Here is a 20,474-nt window from a genome sequence, read left to right as displayed (position 1 = left end):
TGATTGTCATATTGTGGCAATGGCTTAAGAGTAAATAAAAACTGTGAGAACAGTGGAATAAGCTGAATACAAAAAATACATTGGGAGTTCATTCCCATTCTAGTCCATTGAAAAGCCAACATATACCAAATTGAACCACTGGTCCATCTTGTTCACATTGTCCACTCGTAAGAGTGGCTCTACAGGTAGCAAAGCTGCAAAGGAGATCTGTCTGAGATCTTTTCTTTTAAAACTGGAAGATTGAACTTGGTACCTTCTGCAGTCAATGAATCTCCCTTACAACCTCATGGCCCCTCACCTTTCAAAGGTGCTTTAAATATTTAAGCTTGGGAATATGAACTCAGAGACTGAACTTCTGGGCAACCTAAGGTAAAAATAAATTAAGGCCTGCAAAAAGTACATTTTAAAAGGTGGAAATAATATACAGTAGTATATACTTGGTTCAACTAAGCCTACTGCTTAAGATCCTATTGTTGTAGTGTTAAAGATTCCATCCCAGAATACTTCCTAAGGCTATCTTATTATTAAAATAATGCTGCTATGTTTGACAGGAAAGAAAATCCCATGGAAGAACTTTACATGCCTCAGTACACCTATTTTAATGAGACTACTCAGTTAGGACTGCGCTAGTGTTTATGGTTCCATGGTCTGCACGCACCAGATATGTTTTATTATGCATCTGTATGAAAAGGTTTAACGGCTCTCTAACTAGCCAAAAGCCTTTTTAATGTGATGACTTTTCAAAAAATACAAAAAAAAAGAGTTCAGACTCTCTCTGCATTGCCGCAGAGGCAAATCAGCCTCAGGGTAGTAATCGGACCTCATGATTAATGCCCGTTCACCCTCCCGACTTAATCACTTAGAGATATCACTGTGGAGGGCTTGATTTTGTAACAGACCTCTCTGCCAATCAGGGAGCACCGCCACAGCTTAAAGGATTATGTTGTGTATGTATGTGTTGGGGGAGGTCATGTGAATATACCGGGTTTGGTGCCACTAACAACAGTGATGCGGTGGAATCAGCATTCTTCTAAGCTCTGCTATTGTTACCCTTCACAGAAATGAGACACTGGAGATTTTGCTGAACTTACTCCGAGAAAGTTCCGATTTGAGGAGCAAAATGTTCCTGCCTGCTATCAAAAAGCCTGTGTATTTTGCTCTGAAGCAGGATAGAGCTTACCAGGTGAGTGCTCAGCAAGCTTGCTTTGTAGTTCGCTCTTTTAAAAAATAAAAAATAAATAAAACATGTGTAATGGCATTAGATATTAGGCAGGCAAACCGCTAATAAGCAGAACCACAGAATTTCTACCTCAGAAGGCAGTACGTAGCTGTTTTGAATTTCATAATTCAAAAGAAAAGCAGTTTTATCAAAGCATTGTGTACCTTGCAATCTTTGTTATGGCTTTCAAAAATGGGGCGAAGGCATGGATCTATAGCAGGATTATATGTCTAATTAAACCCCATTCAATCATATATCAGCTTTCTTAACTGCATTTTTTTTCTGGAAAAGTTTACAGTATGCACCAAAATGTATCAGTATCTTCAATTTAATAATTAACCTTCTCTCATTCATAAAATACAAAGTTATTCAAACAGAAGCAAGTGTGGGGGGGAGAGATGGGTACACGACAAAGCAAATGCACAGTGTTTTATGTTGCAATACATTAGAGTCAGCAACTAAACCTCTTAACCAGCAATCCAGTTGCATTTTTATTAAGTCATTAGAAAAGAAGGTTAGCAAAAAATGAAACTTCATTAGATTGTAGCAGACTTGGCTCAGTCCTTTAATACCAACATAAATTTAAGACAACTATTAATCTTGTTTTGCAACATATATATTATACACTGCGACATATAGTGTTCTCACAAGTCTGGTATCTGCATGTCTACTGTGTATTAAGCAAGACCAAAATGAAATCTTCTCTGAGCAAAAGCAACAGTCTTGTAGCATCTTAAAACTCATCTCATCTCATTCATTAAGCTTATGTGTAAGTTTCAAAGGTCCCACTAGACTCTTTGTCAGTTTCGCTGCTACAAACTAACATAGTTACCACTCAGGAAGTTGTCTGAGCTAAGTAACTAAACAAAACTTTATGTCCTCAGAATAAATGATAATGAAAGAAAAAAGAGACAAAATGACTTCAGTGTTCTGGATACCAACTCATTTGTTTCCAATTAAAACACATTAAAATGTTGTCTTACTGTCTTCAGACACATGGGTTAGATTGTCAAATACTCTCAGTATACATTTTGGATGGAGTGTTTTGAGCTGAAACATTTGTAAGTTTTGCTTTAAACAGGCATAGGACTGGTTTCATTAAACATCCTGTAGGGTTGATAGTTGTCTAGGAGTGAGAATTTCAGCAGGTGCAGCTTTTCACATAGGTTGTAAGCTGCTCTAGCCATCACCCCCTTCTCTACAGAAGTATTAAAGATACAGGAGCCCTGACCTCTTCTGTACCCGAGCACCCTAGGATACTGAAAGGGAGAGATGTCCCTAACTTCATTTGGGTTGGGGACGGGTGTGTGTTAATTTGGGCTGTTCCATTTGCAGGATCCAGTTGCTCTTCAACCCCAATTTCCAAGCCAACAGCCTTCAACAGCTCTCCCAAGGAAACTCTCCGTGTTTGTATGTTTCTTCGCTTTCCTGGTTGCTTCGCTTTATTGGCACATGCACCGTGTGAAAAAGTGAAGCAACTCTGTCCACTCCTTTTTACTTTGCCAAAGCGTTGTGAGTGTGTGTGTACCCGAGAGGGAGAAGCCGCAAGAAATTGGAGTTGGGTGGTTTTTCCATACCACCCTTTTAAAAGTTGTATGAGCCACAGTGTTCAGAGAGGCCTTCTTGTTTTTTTAACGAATTTCAAAAACCTGTTTTGCATGGAGAGAGCAAGGAGCAGATTCTTTTTAATAATTTGATTTTTAAAAATATGGATATTTTCTGACGACGGAGGGGCATGAATTTACCAACCCTATTTTATTTAAATCTGGGCAATGTTTCAAAGACGCATGTAACACCTTTTCCCATATCACAAATGGTTTTTCAACTCCCCTTGCTTTTAAAGCTGGTTAGCAGCATGGTTGCTATTAAAGCTTTGGTTAGTAAGTATCCTAAGAAGTACTAATAGTTATAATAGCTATAGGCTACCTCCAGTATCAGAGATAATATGCCTATGTACACCGTTGGTTGGGGAACATGGGTGGGAGGGTGCTGTTGCACTCTTATCCTGCTTATGCGTTCCTGGTCGGCAGGGCCGGTGCCAGACTATTTTGTGCCCTAAGCAGGTGAGCTGCTTTCACCCACCCACACACCCCAGCATACCTGGATGCAGAGAGCCATCTCGCCCGCCCAGCTGAAGCGAAGCCAGGACGTCTGGGCACGCCGTTCTGAAGCCACCTCACCCCAGCGTTCTGGCTTTGCTTCAGCTGGGCGCCCACCCAGCTGAAGCAAAGCCAGGACACTGGGGTGGGGGGGCCAGCAGGGGGGCAGCTTCGGAACAGCACTCCCGGCCGGAAGTCGCTCTGGAAGAGCGACTTCCGGGCGTGCCATTCCAAAGCTGCCCACCCACCCCAGCGTCCTGGCTTCGCTTTGGCTGGGTGGGCACCCACCCAAAGCGAAGCCTTCGGAACGGCGCCCCCGAAAGCCGCCCTCTCAGAGCTGCTGTGGGAGTGCGGCTTTCGGCGCCCCCCCTTACCTTGGCGTTCTAGGCGGCTGCCTGAGTGACCTCTATGGTAGCACCGTCCCTGCGGGTTGGCAGCTGGCTGGACAATGCATGAACAGAATGCTGGACTAGATGGACCTTTGGTCTGATCCAGCAGGGCTCTTCTTATGTTCTTATATCCTTAAGGTCCAGTAAAACTTACTTCCAAGTAAACACGTTGCATCAAATACAAGGAAGGTTAATCCCCACTAGGATTAAATAAAGAGGGTTCCACTTGTTGGCGAACTAACAAGATTCCTAATAATTTCAGCCATAGAATAGCTATCATGAATACATTGGTGACTTTTCACATTCAAAACTATAAATGCATACAAAGCCAATAACCTTTATTATGAATATATACTGGGGGAAAGATTCAGTTTCAATGCATTTCCTGGAAACGTTTACACATTATGAGTCTTGCCATTCTGGGGTTGGAGATTCTGAGTCTATTTCTCAACAGGAATCTCCTGTACAACTGGCATGATGTACTGCTGATAGTGGTAAGTCACTAGGTCAGCTTTCACTTGTTTTATTGACAGGAAGTAGCGCTGCCTAATGGTGTCTAGAAAAGTGCCATCTGTACCTCTTGTCTGCCAGTCTTTTCCAACCGGCAGAAGAATATCTGTGGAGATTGCTCCTGTGATGCCAAGTTTCACTCTCCACCTATCTTGCAGCGTCTAAGCTCTCATGATTTCAACAAATACATTTGGGTTAGAGAATGAACTATTGTTTCTGTGATGCCAAATTCATTGAGACAGATTTAGTACTGAAATAACAGCTGAGCTACAATAAAATCAACAGTACTGCAATTTCTCACATTGGAATTAAATCGGGCCTGCAGTAACTAAGGCCATAGCTAGACCTAAGGTTTATCCCTGGATCGTCCAGGGGTCAAACCTGTTCATCTAGGTGACACACAGGGGATCCAGTGTTCAGGCAGGGGCGAACCCTGGATGATCCCAGGATAAACCTTAGGTCTAGCTGTGGCCTAAGTCTTTTTGGACAGGGAGGGAGAGGGGGTGGGATCCCATCACAGACTGAATTCCTTTAATAAGTGGGGCTTCTTTTAGTAATTCAAAGAATGCTCTATCATCCAACCCTGAGACACAGACAGCTGCTGCAGATGTAATATTGGCTCCCTACATTTCGTAATATACAAGTTGGGAGGTACCCACTTGAAGAGACGCTCCCAACTTCTCCTTCCTTCCCATCCAGAGTGATTTCTCACTCCCTTTCCTTTCTGATAACAGAAGAGCTGTGCTGAATCAGACCAAAGGTCTATTTATTTATTTATTTATTTATTACATATATAGTCCAGCATTCTGCTCACACAGTAGCTAAGCAGCTGCCAGTCAGAAACCCACAAGTAGGACGTGAGTGCTCGTGTTTCCTTCCAATTCCCTTTCTTATTCCTCTGATCTTTTAAGAACGTAACAGGGCATGAGTTCAACTGCACCCTCCCTCTAGTGTTCCCAGCCTCCAATACTGGAGGTAATATATAGCCATCATGAGTAATAGCCATCGATAGCCTTGGCTTTACGTTACATGTGCACCAATGCAAGCACAGTTAGCGTGAACCATAATTTGTCAGTATACATCTATCCGCTGAACTATAGGGATCCAAATTTCACGCAGATTTTGAAAGGTTGAAAGGTCCTTTAGTGAAAGCTAGAAAAATCCTATAGAGCTTGCAAAGAGACTTTTAAGATCATAAAGTGAATCGTTTTTAGTCCAACTGAATGCAGGCTGTGCTACACAGGATGCAGTTATAGCATCCTTGATGTCTGTCTGTCTACGTTTTGCTTAAATAACTCCAGGGAAGGAGAACAGCCACACAAAGCTGTCTGCTCCATTGCTGGGACATTTCTCCCAATGTTTAGCCAAAATCTGCTTCCCTGCAAGTTCCAACCATTGGTTCTAGTCCTACCTTCTGAATGACAAGCTTTTCAGAAACTTGAAGACCGCTATCATGTATACCCTTGATCTTCTCATCCACAGGCTAAACATACACACTTATCTGCCTCCAGGCTTCTGACACCTCGCTGTTCGCCAAGAATTCTCAATGATTATAACCAGTATTTTATCTGGCCCTGAAGACTTACCTATTCTGGGCTGGAAGTCTTGTATCGTTTTCCCTGCTTGTCCCAAGAGGAACACAATTCCTCTGTGGGAGAAGGCTGAAGTGAAGGAGGAGCTGAGGAGCTCCACTTTCTCGCCATCATCTAACGCAGCCTTCTTCAACCTGGGGCGCTCCAGATGTGTTGGACTACAACTCCCAGAATGCCCCAGCCAGCTGGCTGGGGCATTCTGGGAGATGCAGTCCGACACATCTGGAGCGCCCCAGGTTGAGGAAGGCTGATCTAACGCTTCATCAACTTCCCTGGGCAGCAGCCCTACCCTTTTCCTGGTTCTTCTTCTTACTCTGAACATAGCCAGTTTGTTGTTTGTTGTTTTTAGTATCCCTCAAAGGTCACAGTTCATTCTGGGTGGTAGCCTATCTGATACCATCCTTATAGGCTACTCTGCAGTACTCCTCCTTGGTTATATGTCTTCCTTTCCATTTCCTATACATCTCCTTAAGTCTCAGTTTATCAGAGAGCTCCCTGTGCATCCACATCGTCTTCTTAGATGCCTCCTATTCTTCCCAAAGTTTTTACCACTTTCATTTCATTATCCAATTCTTCCTCGATAGTCAGGATACAATCTAGGACAGACCAGTCCCAGTATTTCTGCTAATAGCAAAAAGTTGTTTATACTTTTATTGATTATATTTTTAATCTAACCAATAGCAGACATTATCACAGGAGCTAAAAGAATAAAATACAATATAAAACAAAACAACAACACATAAAGCACAGGAATAAATATAAATATATAAAAACACTCATATAATCTAAAAAACTAAAATGCCTAGTGCAGAAAAGATAACAGTGTAGGCACCAGATGAGCCTCTTTGTGGAAGGCATTCCATAAACAAGGTACCACCACGGAGAAGGCCCTCACTCTTGTAGGTATCCATCTAATGTCCTTCAGTGAGGACACCTGGAGGAGTGACTCTAAAGATGTCCTAAGGGTCTTAAGCAGTTACATATTGGAGGAGACAACCTTTAGGTCATCATCTAGAACTTTAAAGGTGAACACCAGCACTTTGAATTGGGCCTGGAATGCGGCAGGGTCTTGCTATTTACTGTTTTACTCTGTACAGCACCATGTACATTGATGGTGCTATATATATAAATAATAATAATAATAATAATAATAATAATAATAATTCAATTTAATGGCTCTTTCCCTAAAGTAGTTGTACATTTTGCTAGGCTCCTGTGAACTTCATATTCTTATTAAAGCAATAAGAGCAGAAAAGTACATACTCTGAATGGTTTACCAATTTGGAGGAAGATCATAAGCGTTCCTTGCATTGATCTTTCACCATCTTTGTAATACATCAGACAGTTTCAACTAAATGTTGCATATTAGCATATGTTACAGTGCATATGCGTACAGACAGTGCATGAAGACACATAATTACATGACAACATAAAACCTCTGTCCCATTAATTATAAAGGGTTGACGAAACAGAATTGATGCATCCAGTGACAATATATAAGATGGCCAGGATCCAAATGGTTACCCAGTTGCTTACATGTGCCCAATGGGATTTTTTATTCTCTCTAAACAACAGACCACTATGCTATAGCAAACTCTTAAAATTTCTCTGTTTCAAGAGTGATTTGCCATAAAGAGGAGGGTCTGCTATTCAATTCCAAAGAGCCCTTGGGTATGTGAAACAAGTTGCACAGATCTTTGGATCTTGACCATTGTAATGAGAAGGACAATCAGTGTTGCCTAGTGGTTAGAGCTTTAGACTGGGATTTGGGAGACCTATGTTCTAGCCCATACTCAGCCATGAAGATCACTGGGTGACTTTGGGCAACTTACTGACTCTCAGCCTAACCAACCTCGCAGTGTTATTGTGAGGACAAAATGGAGGAGGAAGAGGATCATGTGCACTGCCTTGGGCTTCTTGGAGAAGAGGCGGGATATAAATGTGTCAATTTTAATGAAACTGGATCGAGGCAGGGTACAACACAAATAAAACCACCATAAAATACATACAACTAATTCAAAGTAAAACCAGCGCATCATTAAAAACAGCACACCATTAAAAAAGGCATCTTAAAAGTCAATTGGGTAGGCCTGCCGGAAGAGAGCAGTCTTTATGGCTTTCTTAAATTCTGGAAGTCTGTTAAGTTGACAAATCTCTCCCGGCAAGCTATTCCACCAACTGGGAGCGGCAGAAGAAAAGGTCCTCTGGGTAATAGTTGTCAACCTTGTTTTTGTTGGTTGGAGTAAATTCTTCCCAGAGGACCTGAGTGTGTGGGGTGGATTGTATGGGAGAAGGCGATCCTGCAGGTAGCCTGGACCCAAACTATGTAGGGCTTTAAAGGTGATACCCAACACTTTGTACTTCGCCTGAAAACTAATTGGCAGCGAGTGAAGAGATTTTAAGACTGGTGTAATGTGGTCACCCCTAGGTGTACCGGTGACCAGCCTGGCTGCCATGTTTTGAACTAGTTGAAGTTTCCGGACTAGGCACAGAGGTAGCCCCATGTAGAGCGCATTGCAGAAGTCGAGCCTCGAAGTTACCAGTGTGTGCACGACCGTCTTTAGGTCTTCCGACTCTAGGAAGGGGCGCAACAAACAACAACAGGAGGAGACATATCTTAGGCAAAAACAGGAAATGCATTTGAAAATAACTTGTTTACTTTCACACCATATGGCAATATCTTCATTATAAGATATTGATGTCTCAATATGATGTATTCAAGTTGGAACTCTCCACCCGTCAAACTGGTCATGGGTGCTACTGTGCAATCCTAAATGACAGGTTTGGAAAAAGGGCTGCAAATTATTCATGCCAACACCCTTGACCAAGCAGGATTTTCTTCTACACTAATTCAAAAAACATTTTATCTCTGTTTGATCAAATACTTGTGTTATAAATAATGGTGACTCAGCCAGCTGCAAGTGAAAGATGATCCTATTGCCCAATTTGCTTTCCCTATGAAACTATGACTTCAACAATGTTCATGTAGTTTGATTGATACAGTAGGAGCATAAGACAGTAAATGAGCCCTGGTTATTGGCCTTGGAAATAACGCAACAACACTTGAATCCAAAATCTTCCTTGGCTGCACTGGCTTGGAATCTCTCTCCTGGGTGAAATGCTATTTTCTCTTCACAGGGAAGTGACCATTAACTATTCTAGAACTGATATCCCATATTAGAATTTATCAGTCAAGCATAATACCTAACAGGTTCTCAAGCTGACAACAAACAGTGAATAATCCCTCCAAGATTGTAAGAGTGCTGCAGTATTTGTTGTTACGTTGTTAGTTTGCTCATTCCTGACTTTAAGAACCCTATCTTCAATTACCTATTGTACAATCTACAGCATAAAATGCAACAGAACTTTGAATCTCGTGAAAATATGCTCTTAAAAATTCACTACTCAGTAATGGTTTTGAATGTAAACTCTGATCAGAATCTGAAGAATCATGAAAGTAGATTTCTTAAGTCATGCTTATCTGAAAAAGCAGGGCACATACAAAACAGACAGGAGTTTCAAAAATACTTTGTGGCATGGTCAGCTGTGCAATTTTTACTTTTAAATCCAAAGCAAATGTGCATTTTGTTGTCTGTTTAGATAAGTTATTTTTCCTAGAATAAATCTGAATTTCCCAATAATAGTTTCCAGTAAAACATGTCATACCCTCAATGGAATTTGCCAGCTGACGGCAAACCTGCATTTTAATAAGAATGCAGTAAACTAGCCCAATGGAATTTAAAACAAAAAGCAAGCAACTGTAACCCAACACCAAGCTGGAGTATTCCAGGAATATCTCCCTTTCTACCAATCAATCCGAAGCGGACAAGACTCAGCAGAGTGTAATGTCAGGAACCACTCCCCTTTTGAAATCAGCCTTCCATTCCTTGAAACTGGCTGTAAACAGAGAAAGGGAGGAGTTAGCCACGGTTTGCCAAGAGAAGCAGAAACTTTGTGAGTAATTTACTAGAGGAAAAACAAGTGCCACTCATATGCAGAAAAACTACTGAGCTGCGTAAGTCCCAGTGGTCACAGACGATCACGATGCGTTCAAAGAGGGAAAATGCAGCCTTCGGCATACTTTCTTCACCTGAAATGTTATTTACCAGCCATATTTGGACGCTGAAGTACAAAGGAACATGCTACATGAACTGAAGGTAGGAGTTTAAGAGGTTGAAGAGGGCGGAAGGGGGGCTGACAGCTATGAGAAATCAGAGTCAAAGCAAAGAAGTTAAAGACAGAGAGCTTCAGCAATGAAACATCATAGAAATGCAAAAATGTGTGGACACCCAGCCACAGACATAAACACACACGCCACCTGCTGCAAGGTATATTTTTGTATTGTATTAACGTGGAAATGATACTTCACTTGGGATAACTAGAGAAATGACTGTTTTGTCTGAAGAACAAACAACGTGAACAGAAGTACTGTGGCCATGCTATTTAGCCAAAGGAATACTATACATTCCTTTTTGCAGGATTAAACCCTGGTTTCAGAGGGGGGGAATCACCTCGTATTGCCTCTGAAATAGATTTTTATTATGGGCTTTTAAATTAAATTAATCCCTAATGTAACAGAACACTTGGGTGGTTATTTCGCAAGAAAACATTTACCGGACCACAAAAATGTTACTAGTCTTCACTATGTTTTGGATTTTAACTATTTTAATTATTTAAGCCATTTGGGGTTTAAGCCTGACATTCTATAAAACCTAGAAACACTGGGAGTTTTGCTTTCTCTGCCTAAAAGTAAATCTTATTACTTTAAGATCACTTCCGTACTTTAAATAAGGACTGTGGGGCTAACTCTCAGGGTATAAATTGACATCCAGGCCTTGGCTTGCAAGAAGCGAATCAGAATGGGTGAAGATGGTACAGATGGAATCAAAGGCTGCAACACATCAGTGACTACTGCTAGCCTCTTCGTTTCCATAGAAATGGGCTTCTTCCAAACCACAACCTAAATGACAGAAGGTTGCATAGCAGCACCGTTTGGTACATTGTCCTAAAGCCACCGAAGTTAGGATGTGCTGGGTTTCTGAGGGCAAGCTGAAGGTTCCAGGTTTAATCCCTGTTACCTTCAGTTTAAAAATAAATAAATAAGAGGGATCTCTAAAGTAGGACTGAACAAGACCTGTCACTGCCTGAGACTTTGGTGAGCCACTACCCATCACAGCCCTGAGTTAGATGAACCAATAGCCCCAGTGTAAGACAGTTTCATATGTGTATGCTGCACACATTGATATATTATATGTTAATACCTTTAAAGTTGTCATCGTGTGTCCTGCTCTAGATTTTTTAAGATTAATATTAAGTTGTTTAAGAGTCATAAAGTAAGTTATGCTAATCCTGCTGTTTAATAAAAGAGGAAATTATTATAAGCAAGAATAACACGCCTTTAAATTAAACCGTGATCAAAGCAATTATGAAACATTCATTTGGTGCTCCTGCAGGGAAAAACATCTTATATGAGGGAAGTAAGTTCTCAGAAATTATCTAGCCACTTTTATGCCTGATAAAAGCTTTGGAGACGTCTTGATTGGTGCTGACTGGAGACACAAACAAGGCACATGTGCTTTAAAAAGACAACAGGCGTGCTGGGATACAGGGCCAGGTTCTCCAGCTGTACATCAACACAACTCCTTTGACACCTCAGCTGAGCTATTCCTGTACAGCCAAGAGGCAACCAAGTATTTACAAGCGTCTATCAACTTAAACCCATGAGGATCACTTATGTCAACCTCCTTAATAACATTTCATTTCAGTCATTAAATTTTTACTATTAGACTGAATTTGCTTTCTTGGGGGTAGGGGAGAAGAAGGATGTTGGATACCTACATTAAATTGTTTCCGATGTGGCTTGATCTTGTAGTTTATATTATAGATGAAATGTCACTGTCCCATGGAGCTTACAATCTATATTTTGACAGTGAGGAAGAATGTTTAGAAGGGCAGGCAAGAATAACAGGGGATGAATACTACTAAAAGACCAATCCTATGGGTGTCTTAACCCATAGGATGGAGTATCCTAAGCCCTGCCAGCAAGGATGGGAGGAATGGCAAAGACTTTTTTTTTTAGTCTCTCCACCCTCCGAAAATGCATTTTTCATTAGCTTGCTGATGCCAAGAGGCATAGAATCCAACAGGTCCACAGCCTCTCCCCTCCCCCTCCCTCTTTTCCCCCTTCCTCAAGTCAGATCTCTAATCTTGAGGAGCAGCCACAGAGCTTTCTGCAGCATCTGAGAAGGAGGAAATTCATGGCCAGATCTCTCTCTCTCTCTGAGGTCATAGCTCTGTCTACAGCCTCAGAAGAGGAGATCCACAATATCCTGTAGCTTCTCAAATGCTGTCTAGGGGTCTTCGGATTGCTGCCTCCAGCTCTTTCAACTGGGTGCTGAATGTTGTTAAGCCAATGGCCTCATAGAAGAGATGAGTTCTTTAAAAAAACAGAGAAAGATGGCACCATGTAGGTGTCATAGGTAGGCATTCCAGGCATATGGACCAGTAAAAGAGAATAACCAGAACCATTTAAAGGAGTAGGAATACAAAACAGAAAGGAAAATTACAACATACAAGATTGGAAAGCATTTGGTACATCAAAGTGCTATACAAATGATTGATTTGAGGGGGGACATTTAAAATATTTTCAGCAGAAAAAGTTGTAGTGTTTAAAGCCATATTGTAGAAATGTAATAAATAATATTGTACTATAGGAAGAAGAGATGCATGAAAACATCTAGCCATGGAAAACAAAATAACAGCACAACTGATATTTTAGTTAGTAAATATGTCAATAGGACATACAGGCCTTAAGCGTTGTATAGGAAAACATAGAGGGGAAACTTTTAGAAAGACCTATGACAGTCTCCACTTTTAATTCACTTTGCAAAGATACAAAGGCTTGCCTGCATCTAGTTTTGACATTCCAATAAAGACTGTCACGATGCAGGACAAAGGTTCAGAGAAGCGAAACAAAGAGAGGTGATCATTTGAAATGCCCCAAAAGATGAAGGAACAGGTATTTTTACCATAAAAAACTTAGGCCACTGGTGAATAAAAACCATTTTAAAATGCCTATGGAACTGCTATGAGCCACATGTATTATAAGGGTTAGCTGTCCTTTGTGGTGACTGGGAACAGAACGAGAGAGAACTAGTTTAAACTTGAGGAAACTATCCAGCAGCAGCAATAATTAACAGCAATATCTACCCAATCAGACTCACAGCAAAGCTAATGAACAAACAACCAACATCACTGATAACTTTTATGTGAGAAACGGTCAATCAGGTAAATTTCCTCGCTCCTGGAGTAGGCATAAAGAAATTGACAACAGAGTCAATATTTATATACCATTTCAAATTATACAATTATATTTTAATGATATTTTGAACTTCTAAAGTTCTTGGCATGTATGGTTGAGAGAAAGATATTTTTCCATTTCTTTTTTTAGTAAAAAAAATATTGACTGTCTTTCTTTTTCTCCATTTAGCAAAGCTGGTAACCAGCAGAAAAGACACGAACATTAAGGTCACTATGTGGAGCTGCGAAGCTTTCAATAGTACCAAAAATATAGAGGACCAGCATCTTTGCCATGATTTTCATCTTGTACTTTCCATTTTTTCACTACTCTACCTCATCATCTGTTTCCCGATTGGCCTTTGCTATAATGCCCTACTGGTCCTAGTCAACCTATACAACAAAGCGACAATGACCATGCCAGATGTTTATTTTGTCAATATTGCAATTGCTGGCCTCATCATCAATGCAATCGCACCAATGTACCTTCTAGGACCTGCCAGTACAAAATGGGCCATCTGGAGTTTCAACAGTGAAGTCTATATTACCTTGCTTATCTTATTCAATGTATCATCTTTGGTTATCATGTACTCTACTACATTGCTCAGTTTGGACTACTACATTGAACGTGCTTTGCCAAGAACGTACATGTCCAGTGTATACAACACAAAGCATGTATGTGGATTTATCTGGGGAGGAGCTATGCTAACCAGTTTTTCATCTCTCCTGTTCTACGTCTGCAACCATGTGTCCACTAAAATGATCGAATGTTCCAAAATGCAGAACAAAGAAGCAGCAGATGCCATCATGGTTTTTATTGGGTACATCGTACCAGCCATTGCCGTGTTGTATGCACTTGTGCTGATTTTGCGAATCCGCAAGGAAGCAACACCACTGGACCAAGACAATGGAAGATTGGATCCATCAGTGCACAGGCTTTTGATCGCCACCGTCTGTACACAGTTCACATTATGGACACCCTATTACGTAACTCTTCTAGTAAACACATTAACTAGCATGCAAGGAAAAGTCACGGATGAAAATTATATTCGAATATTACATTTTACCAAGGGACTGTCAAAATTCTTGGCTTTTTCAAGCAGCTTTGTCATGCCTCTACTTTACCGATACATCCACAAAAACTTTCCAAACAAGTTGCAACGGCTGCTTAAAAAACTGCACTGTGGAAATCAAGGATGCTCTCATGAGCGCACAGTTGTTCAGCAAGTTATAACGTAGGTATGAATGAATGTTGCTGGGGCCATACCTAGTTTGCAAAGCTTATAGCCCAAGACACTCTCATGTGGAGGCCGCCTAGCTAGGAGGATGAGAAGGGGATTACACTGTAAATCAGCAGCTCACAGTTGTAACCTACACAGGTAGTGAAGCTGGTTGGAAAACGCTACTGAGAATCTGTCTGTGGCTTAAAACCTTTTAATTCCCAAAATTTTTCAATGCACTGATTCAGTTACACAGTATATGCTTTGCTCTAGTAATTCTGTCTAGAGAAAATCACTAGTGGGCCAACTGGAGGCTTTGACTGAACACCTAGCACTTTGTGATCTCGTAGAGTTAAAAGAGATATTTTATGTTCCATATAAAATAATATGATTTTTAATGTTACAAAGTAGTTTTATTTCAAGGTGAGGACAGCATCTTTTCAGTTAAGATAATATCCACTAATGATCAAGCTGGTCAAATTGTGTAACACTCTAAACAATGAAGTATCAAGGATAAAATTACTTTAATATTTAATATAAATAAGGGAGATTTTGTAAAATCCTGATTTAAAGGAAACATTTATTTGCAAAGCTAAAATAGATTATTCGCAGACTTATCTTTGTTTTGATGTATTCATATAGTCATACTGCAGAAAATATGGGGGAAAAACACCCAAATCAGTTTTCTTTACTTGCATTACAAAATCATTTCAGTCAGAAGTAGCCACCTTTCAAGAAAGTTTTAAAAATATTCTCCTATAAAAATGAAGGACAGAGGCGTTGACAATTTTAACATGAAAATGAAAAGATCACACAGGGTTAAGGAGTGTCTATTTAACCGTTAATGGATTTATTCTTGGATAAGCTTTCGTGGACACTGTGTACTTCATCAGATGCATCTGAAGGGGACAGTGCCCTCAAAAGTTATGGCAGAATAAATTTGTCTTTTAAGACTCCTCTTTGTTATTTTGGCTGAAACAGACTAACACGGCTACCCCTCTGGAAAGTATTTAATTGTTATGGTCCACACATATTCATACAGGCACACTTATGTTCTTTTAACAACTGAATAAATGTGCTTCTTATTACCTGTATAATGGGCAACTTTAAAGGTTTACAAAAACAGAAATTTATGATTTAGGTATTGATTGACAGGAGCTTTTGGAGGAGATGCAACTTACTGGTAGCTTCTTACTAGCTTGTGCCACAGAGCAACAGTTTGACGTGAGTATACAGCCTATGAAATGCATTTGGAGCAGGATTGCTGTGCCGCTTTGGACCAGGTTTCTGCCATTCTTCTAGGGTCAAAAGGGCCGTAATACAGTGTTTCATTGCTCACATAGACCCTTTTTAATCCTACTGCAGAAAAGCTGTACCGGAAAGGCAAGAGATGCTCCAGAACAGTGTTCAGTTTAGTATGAGGGGCTGCGCATGGAAGGGGGAAATTGCCAACCTCCTCATGGGTGTGCAGAAGCACCTCAGACATACACATCGGGCAATCTACAGCAAACGGTTGCCTGCTTTGGCCTCAGGACAAACATTTGTCTCTGCTACACAAACACATGGAAAATGGTTAATCATGCACATAATACTTCCTCTCCTTTCCGCACTTTAATACACATGCATTCTTCTCTTCACACCCCTGATTCCAATCTTCCTGCTAGGAACTTACCTATTTTTCTCAGGAACATATTGAATTAACTAAATTATTCTTTCAGTAATTTATTGAACAGATATTTCTTCAAACGCTCTTTAATTTATGTAACATCAATAAGTTCACTCTGTTGAGGTTTGTCTACATAAAGGGCTATCCGGCATGAGCATAACTGCATGTGTTAGAGGCGCACTATGTTTCAGAACCTTCAACCACCTTCTCCCTTCTCCTCCCGCCCCCCAGCATTACATTACACAGAATTTTTCACATATTTTGGGTCCTTTCATGACTTGCTTTTTGGTATTCCATATTCAGCACCTACATGTGGACAGGGAGACATTTTTCTCCCTCTCTCAAAATACTAGAACCCCGGGGTCATCCCATGAAGCTGATTGGTGGGGAGATCCAGGACAAATAAAAGGAAGGACTTCTTCACACAGCGCAGAGTTAAATTATGGAACTCACTACCACAAGATGTAGTGATGGCCACCCATTTGGACGGCTTTAAAAAGGGGTTGAACAAATTCCTGGAGGCGAAGGCTATCCATGACTACTAGCCCTGATGGTTGTGTGCTATCTCCAGTATTCAAGGCAGTAAGCCTGGGTGCACCGGTTGCTGGGGAACCTGGGTGGGAGGGCGCTGTTGCACCATGTCCTGCTTGTTCATCCCTGGCCGATGGCTGGTCGGCCATTGTGTGAACAGAGTGCTGGACTAGATGGACCCTTGGTCTGATCCAGCATCAGGTCACTTCTTAAGTTCTTACATTCCACCAGACCTCTATAGCCTAACTACGTTTTAACACCAAAATAATATTATTAGTAAAACAGGAAGGAGGCATTCCCTGTTTTCTTCCTTTCACTAGCAGTTTCACTCAACAAGAAAAAGATGCAGGAAACAACTGTGATTCCTCTCCTTTATGCTCTTCAGATCTCTCTCCAATTTTCATCATGCGCAGGCAAACCTGTCTCTCAAAACGGATTTCCAAAACTAGTTCTCACAGCTCCAGCTTAACTGACTGATTTCCCAACATCTTTGTACAACAGAAAGTGCTGTTTGCCTGCTTTGCACAGCTAAAACGGACGTAATTTATTTGGATATGATATTCTGTTGATACGAGATGTTTGGGAAACATACACATGGATTTCTAGTTGCCCTCCCCAAAGCAAAGCAGTTAATAGCTAGTCACGTATTAAAAGAATCCTGTTTAAATTCCACAAAGCGCCATAAATTCTCAGAAGATAGAATCGTGTTAATTTCTTTTGTCACTCGCTTACTCATGTTTATTCAGAGGTCAGTCCCGTTGAGCTCAATGGAGTTTATTCCCTGTTAAGTGTGCTTAGAATGAATGTTTCTGTCCTACTCACTGAATATTTGCTTCTAGACACAAGCACAACACCCCAACATTAGCCCCTGTAATTAGAAGACAGCACGAAGTGTCTGCACTGGTCAGGCTCGGTCTAAATACGAAGAAAGAGCCTGGCCTTCTGCCTTCACCTGGTCAGCAGAACAGGATCTCCTGCACCTTGCACTTCAGGCATGTTTACTTGGAAGTAAGTTCAATTGCACTTACTTCCTAGTGTGTACATCACAGCCTTGGTTTAGGTTTCACTGCAGTGTCCTAGAAAGGTAATTTCAGTGTTTTGCAAAAAGAAAAGTGCAGTATTTTTTATACAAGAAAACTTTCTATCCGTTTTTTGCAACCATCTGTACAAGTCACTAGTATCAAGACTGTGCCCTATATTTAGAGCCACTTAAGTTCAAAATGTCTGCTTATTTCTTTGTATTCATCTGCGATGTGATCATTTCAAAGTTCTGTGTTTTTCCACTTAAACTGATTCAGTTTTATATGAGAGAGTGGAAGTTTGCAGTACAAGTGGGAACCTGCTAGTTTAACTGCTTTCCAGATAATGTACCACAAAGACAACCTATGCTATTCTTACCTCTAAAATGCCAAAACAGAAATCACAGTAGCCACACACACGTTCATAAACTTTGGATCTGGTGTGATTTTCAGATAAGCACTCGAGTAAATTTCTAAAGAGGAGTCGAGTTTGCAATCTTTATTCCAGTAAAAAGGAATTGGTCTTACGGAAGATATCAAGCAGTGAAGATTAAGAATGTTAAGGAATTAGAATTGGAATCTGTTCTCAAAACTGTTTATCAAATGTGGGGCCTTTACATTTCAATGCCTGAAGGTTTCTGGTTACTTTGTAAATATGAGCCAAACTGTTTAGCGTTACAATGAATATTACTGTATATATGCAGAGAGAAGCAGTCTACTGATGTAAAAAGAGAATTATAAAGAATTTATTAAATTATTTCCTGAGATACAGATTTATCACCATTTTAAAAGAAACTTCATTAAAAAGTACTGTATACGGTTTTATGTGTACAGGAAGTCAGCACAAGAGTGCCATTATTAACAGTATTATTTTCTCAGAGTGAAGATTAGTATTTTTGAAAATGATTTATGATGTGTAGTTCTCCTCCTAACGGTGGAGACAATTATGTCAAATCAATAAACTAATAAAATTGTTCATCCCTGTCTCTACCTGTGTCACTGTTGCAAAAGCTTAAACTTTCTTGGATTTAAATACTTATTCTGAATCAGCAATTCTATAAAATATTGAGGCACACAAGAGGGCAATACTTTCACTAGGTTAACCCTGGCCACAGTTATCCAAACCTCTAATAATATCCAGGCTAGACTATTGTAATGTATTGTACCCGGGATCTGCCTTTGAAACATGTCCAGAAACATCAACTGGGAAAGAATGTGACAGTCAGATAGTTAGATAGTTAAAGCCAGCCCTGACCACAGGGCTGGGTCATATCAAAAGATCCATTCTAGTAACTTCCTACAGTAATCAACTAGCAATATACTTCTACTGTTGTATGTCACCACCATCTAGAAACCTACAAGGCCATCGAGTCCAACCCCCTGCTCAATGCAGGAATCCACCCTAAAGCATCCCTGACAGAGGGTTGTCCAGCTGCCTCTTGAATGACTCTGGTGTGGGAGAGCCCACAACCTCCCTAGGTAACTGATTCCATTGTCGTACTGCTCTAACAGTCAGGAAGTTTTTCCTGATGTCCAGCTGGAATCTGGCTTCCTTTAACTTGAGCCCATTATTCTGTGTCCTGCACTCTGGGAGGATCGAGAAGATCCTCCCAAGTTTGAGGCAGGTGTCTCTTCAAAAGAAGGCATGAACACAAATCTATTGGCAAAAATGTATAAATCATCACAAAGCATCAGTGAAATGGCCAGGGATGTGCAGAGAATCAGGCACAGAGGACTCCTTAGCCATATCACCTCCAGTTTACTGGAAATTACGGTTGCAATATTTCAACAACTTACCTGGAAGTGATATTACAGATTTGGCCTTTTCTGTGTGTTTAAAGCTCAATATTTAGGAAGCACCACCCACAGCTGATCAACAGACTTAAAACAAAGTGTGCACCATTTTGATTTTGTACTAACAATAATTAGTAAGGGGGAAATCTTCAGATCTATTTTTTATTTTATTGGACATATACTGATAACTTTACATTAAAATATAACTCACATAAAGTAACTTTTCTTGTTATTAAACATAGCTTTGCTAAAGGTTCTTAGATCTTCATAGTTTAACAAGAAATAGGATTTTCTAAACATTTTTTGTTTAAGCTTTTAGTCCTAATAAGTTAAAAAGGAGAGAGTACAAATCCCTCAGGGAACTCAACATGGAAGCAAGACCCACTGATTTCAATGGAGCTACAAAAGCAAGTTTGGGATTGGAGGGGCATTTAGGTGGACATTGGTCACATCCGCAAGTGATGTGGGTGGAGAGGAAAAGGGGAAATGGGGAAGCCTGATATGAATTCGTAGGCAGTGAGTGGGAGAAAAGGGAGGCTACGACGCCAGTTAATTATGAGAGGGGCAAGCTAGATGTGGGCTCCCACTCTGCCTCCATCTCTCCTTTACTGAGGAACATGATGGAGAACAGCAATTTTATGATGGTCAGCTTCTGCTCACTCTTCCTCCTCCACCATCCTCCTCCCCTCCTCCTTGGTCTCACCTTTGTGGGGCATCTGTGATTAACTGATGTTTTTGGATGTTTCTGTAACACAACATTAATGGAAAAGTTTCCTCTCTAGTAGACTGAGACCCACTCATTGTGGTAGTAGTCATCTTCTATTCATCTCAATAGGATCTGCATGGTCTTCTGTACAAGTCCCACAAAACAAGTTCAGAATATGAAGCCACAGTATTGGAAGGATTGTGCCGGAAAAACTCATGTCAGATGTGAAAGGAATTGTGGCAGTTGAGAAGTTTGGCATAAAGGATTTGGTCCAGAGTTTATTTTTCCGTGTTCATAAATTCTAGTTTTCTATTTTCCAGTCTCAAGAAGTGATCACACATCCAAGATCCTATGTTCAACATACCCCATTTGTTCCAGTGTGAAAATTGAGAGTTCCAGATGAAATAGTGATATCCCCTGTGTTGCTTTCAAT

The 20,474-nt window shown here is 40.5% G+C and overlaps 3 protein-coding genes across 4 annotated transcripts in view; 2 read left to right on the top strand and 1 right to left on the bottom strand.

Moving 5' to 3' along the window:
* The window catches only part of C17H7orf50 (chromosome 17 C7orf50 homolog), a 129,187-nt gene that overhangs the window by 68,164 nt on the left and 40,549 nt on the right, over positions 1–20,474 (bottom strand). The gene's annotated exons all lie outside the window — the stretch shown is intronic.
* Positions 1,094–18,527, top strand: GPR146 (G protein-coupled receptor 146). Of its 2 annotated transcripts, none has more exons than XM_063142913.1 (2): positions 1,094–1,183; positions 13,299–18,527. In XM_063142913.1, the coding sequence occupies exon 2, from the start codon at positions 13,343–13,345 to the stop codon at positions 14,342–14,344; it is 1,002 nt and encodes a 333-aa protein (XP_062998983.1). In that variant the 5' UTR covers positions 1,094–1,183; positions 13,299–13,342; the 3' UTR covers positions 14,345–18,527. The 2 variants fall into 2 exon arrangements, with proteins under 2 accessions (XP_062998983.1, XP_062998984.1); XM_063142914.1 differs by lacking the exon at positions 1,094–1,183 and adding an exon at positions 9,730–9,966.
* Positions 1,159–20,474, top strand: part of GPER1 (G protein-coupled estrogen receptor 1) — a 44,545-nt gene continuing 25,229 nt past the window's right edge. Inside the window, exon 1 of the mRNA XM_063142911.1 lies at positions 1,159–1,183. The gene's annotated coding sequence lies outside the window, so the exon portion shown is untranslated. The remainder of the gene's footprint in view (positions 1,184–20,474) is intronic.

Source organism: Elgaria multicarinata, chromosome 17 (genome assembly GCF_023053635.1).
Source record: "Elgaria multicarinata webbii isolate HBS135686 ecotype San Diego chromosome 17, rElgMul1.1.pri, whole genome shotgun sequence".
In the NCBI taxonomy this organism is placed as follows: domain Eukaryota; kingdom Metazoa; phylum Chordata; class Lepidosauria; order Squamata; family Anguidae; genus Elgaria; species Elgaria multicarinata.
Note: the sequence above shows the minus strand (reverse complement) of the source record. Positions and strands in the feature narration are given on the sequence as shown.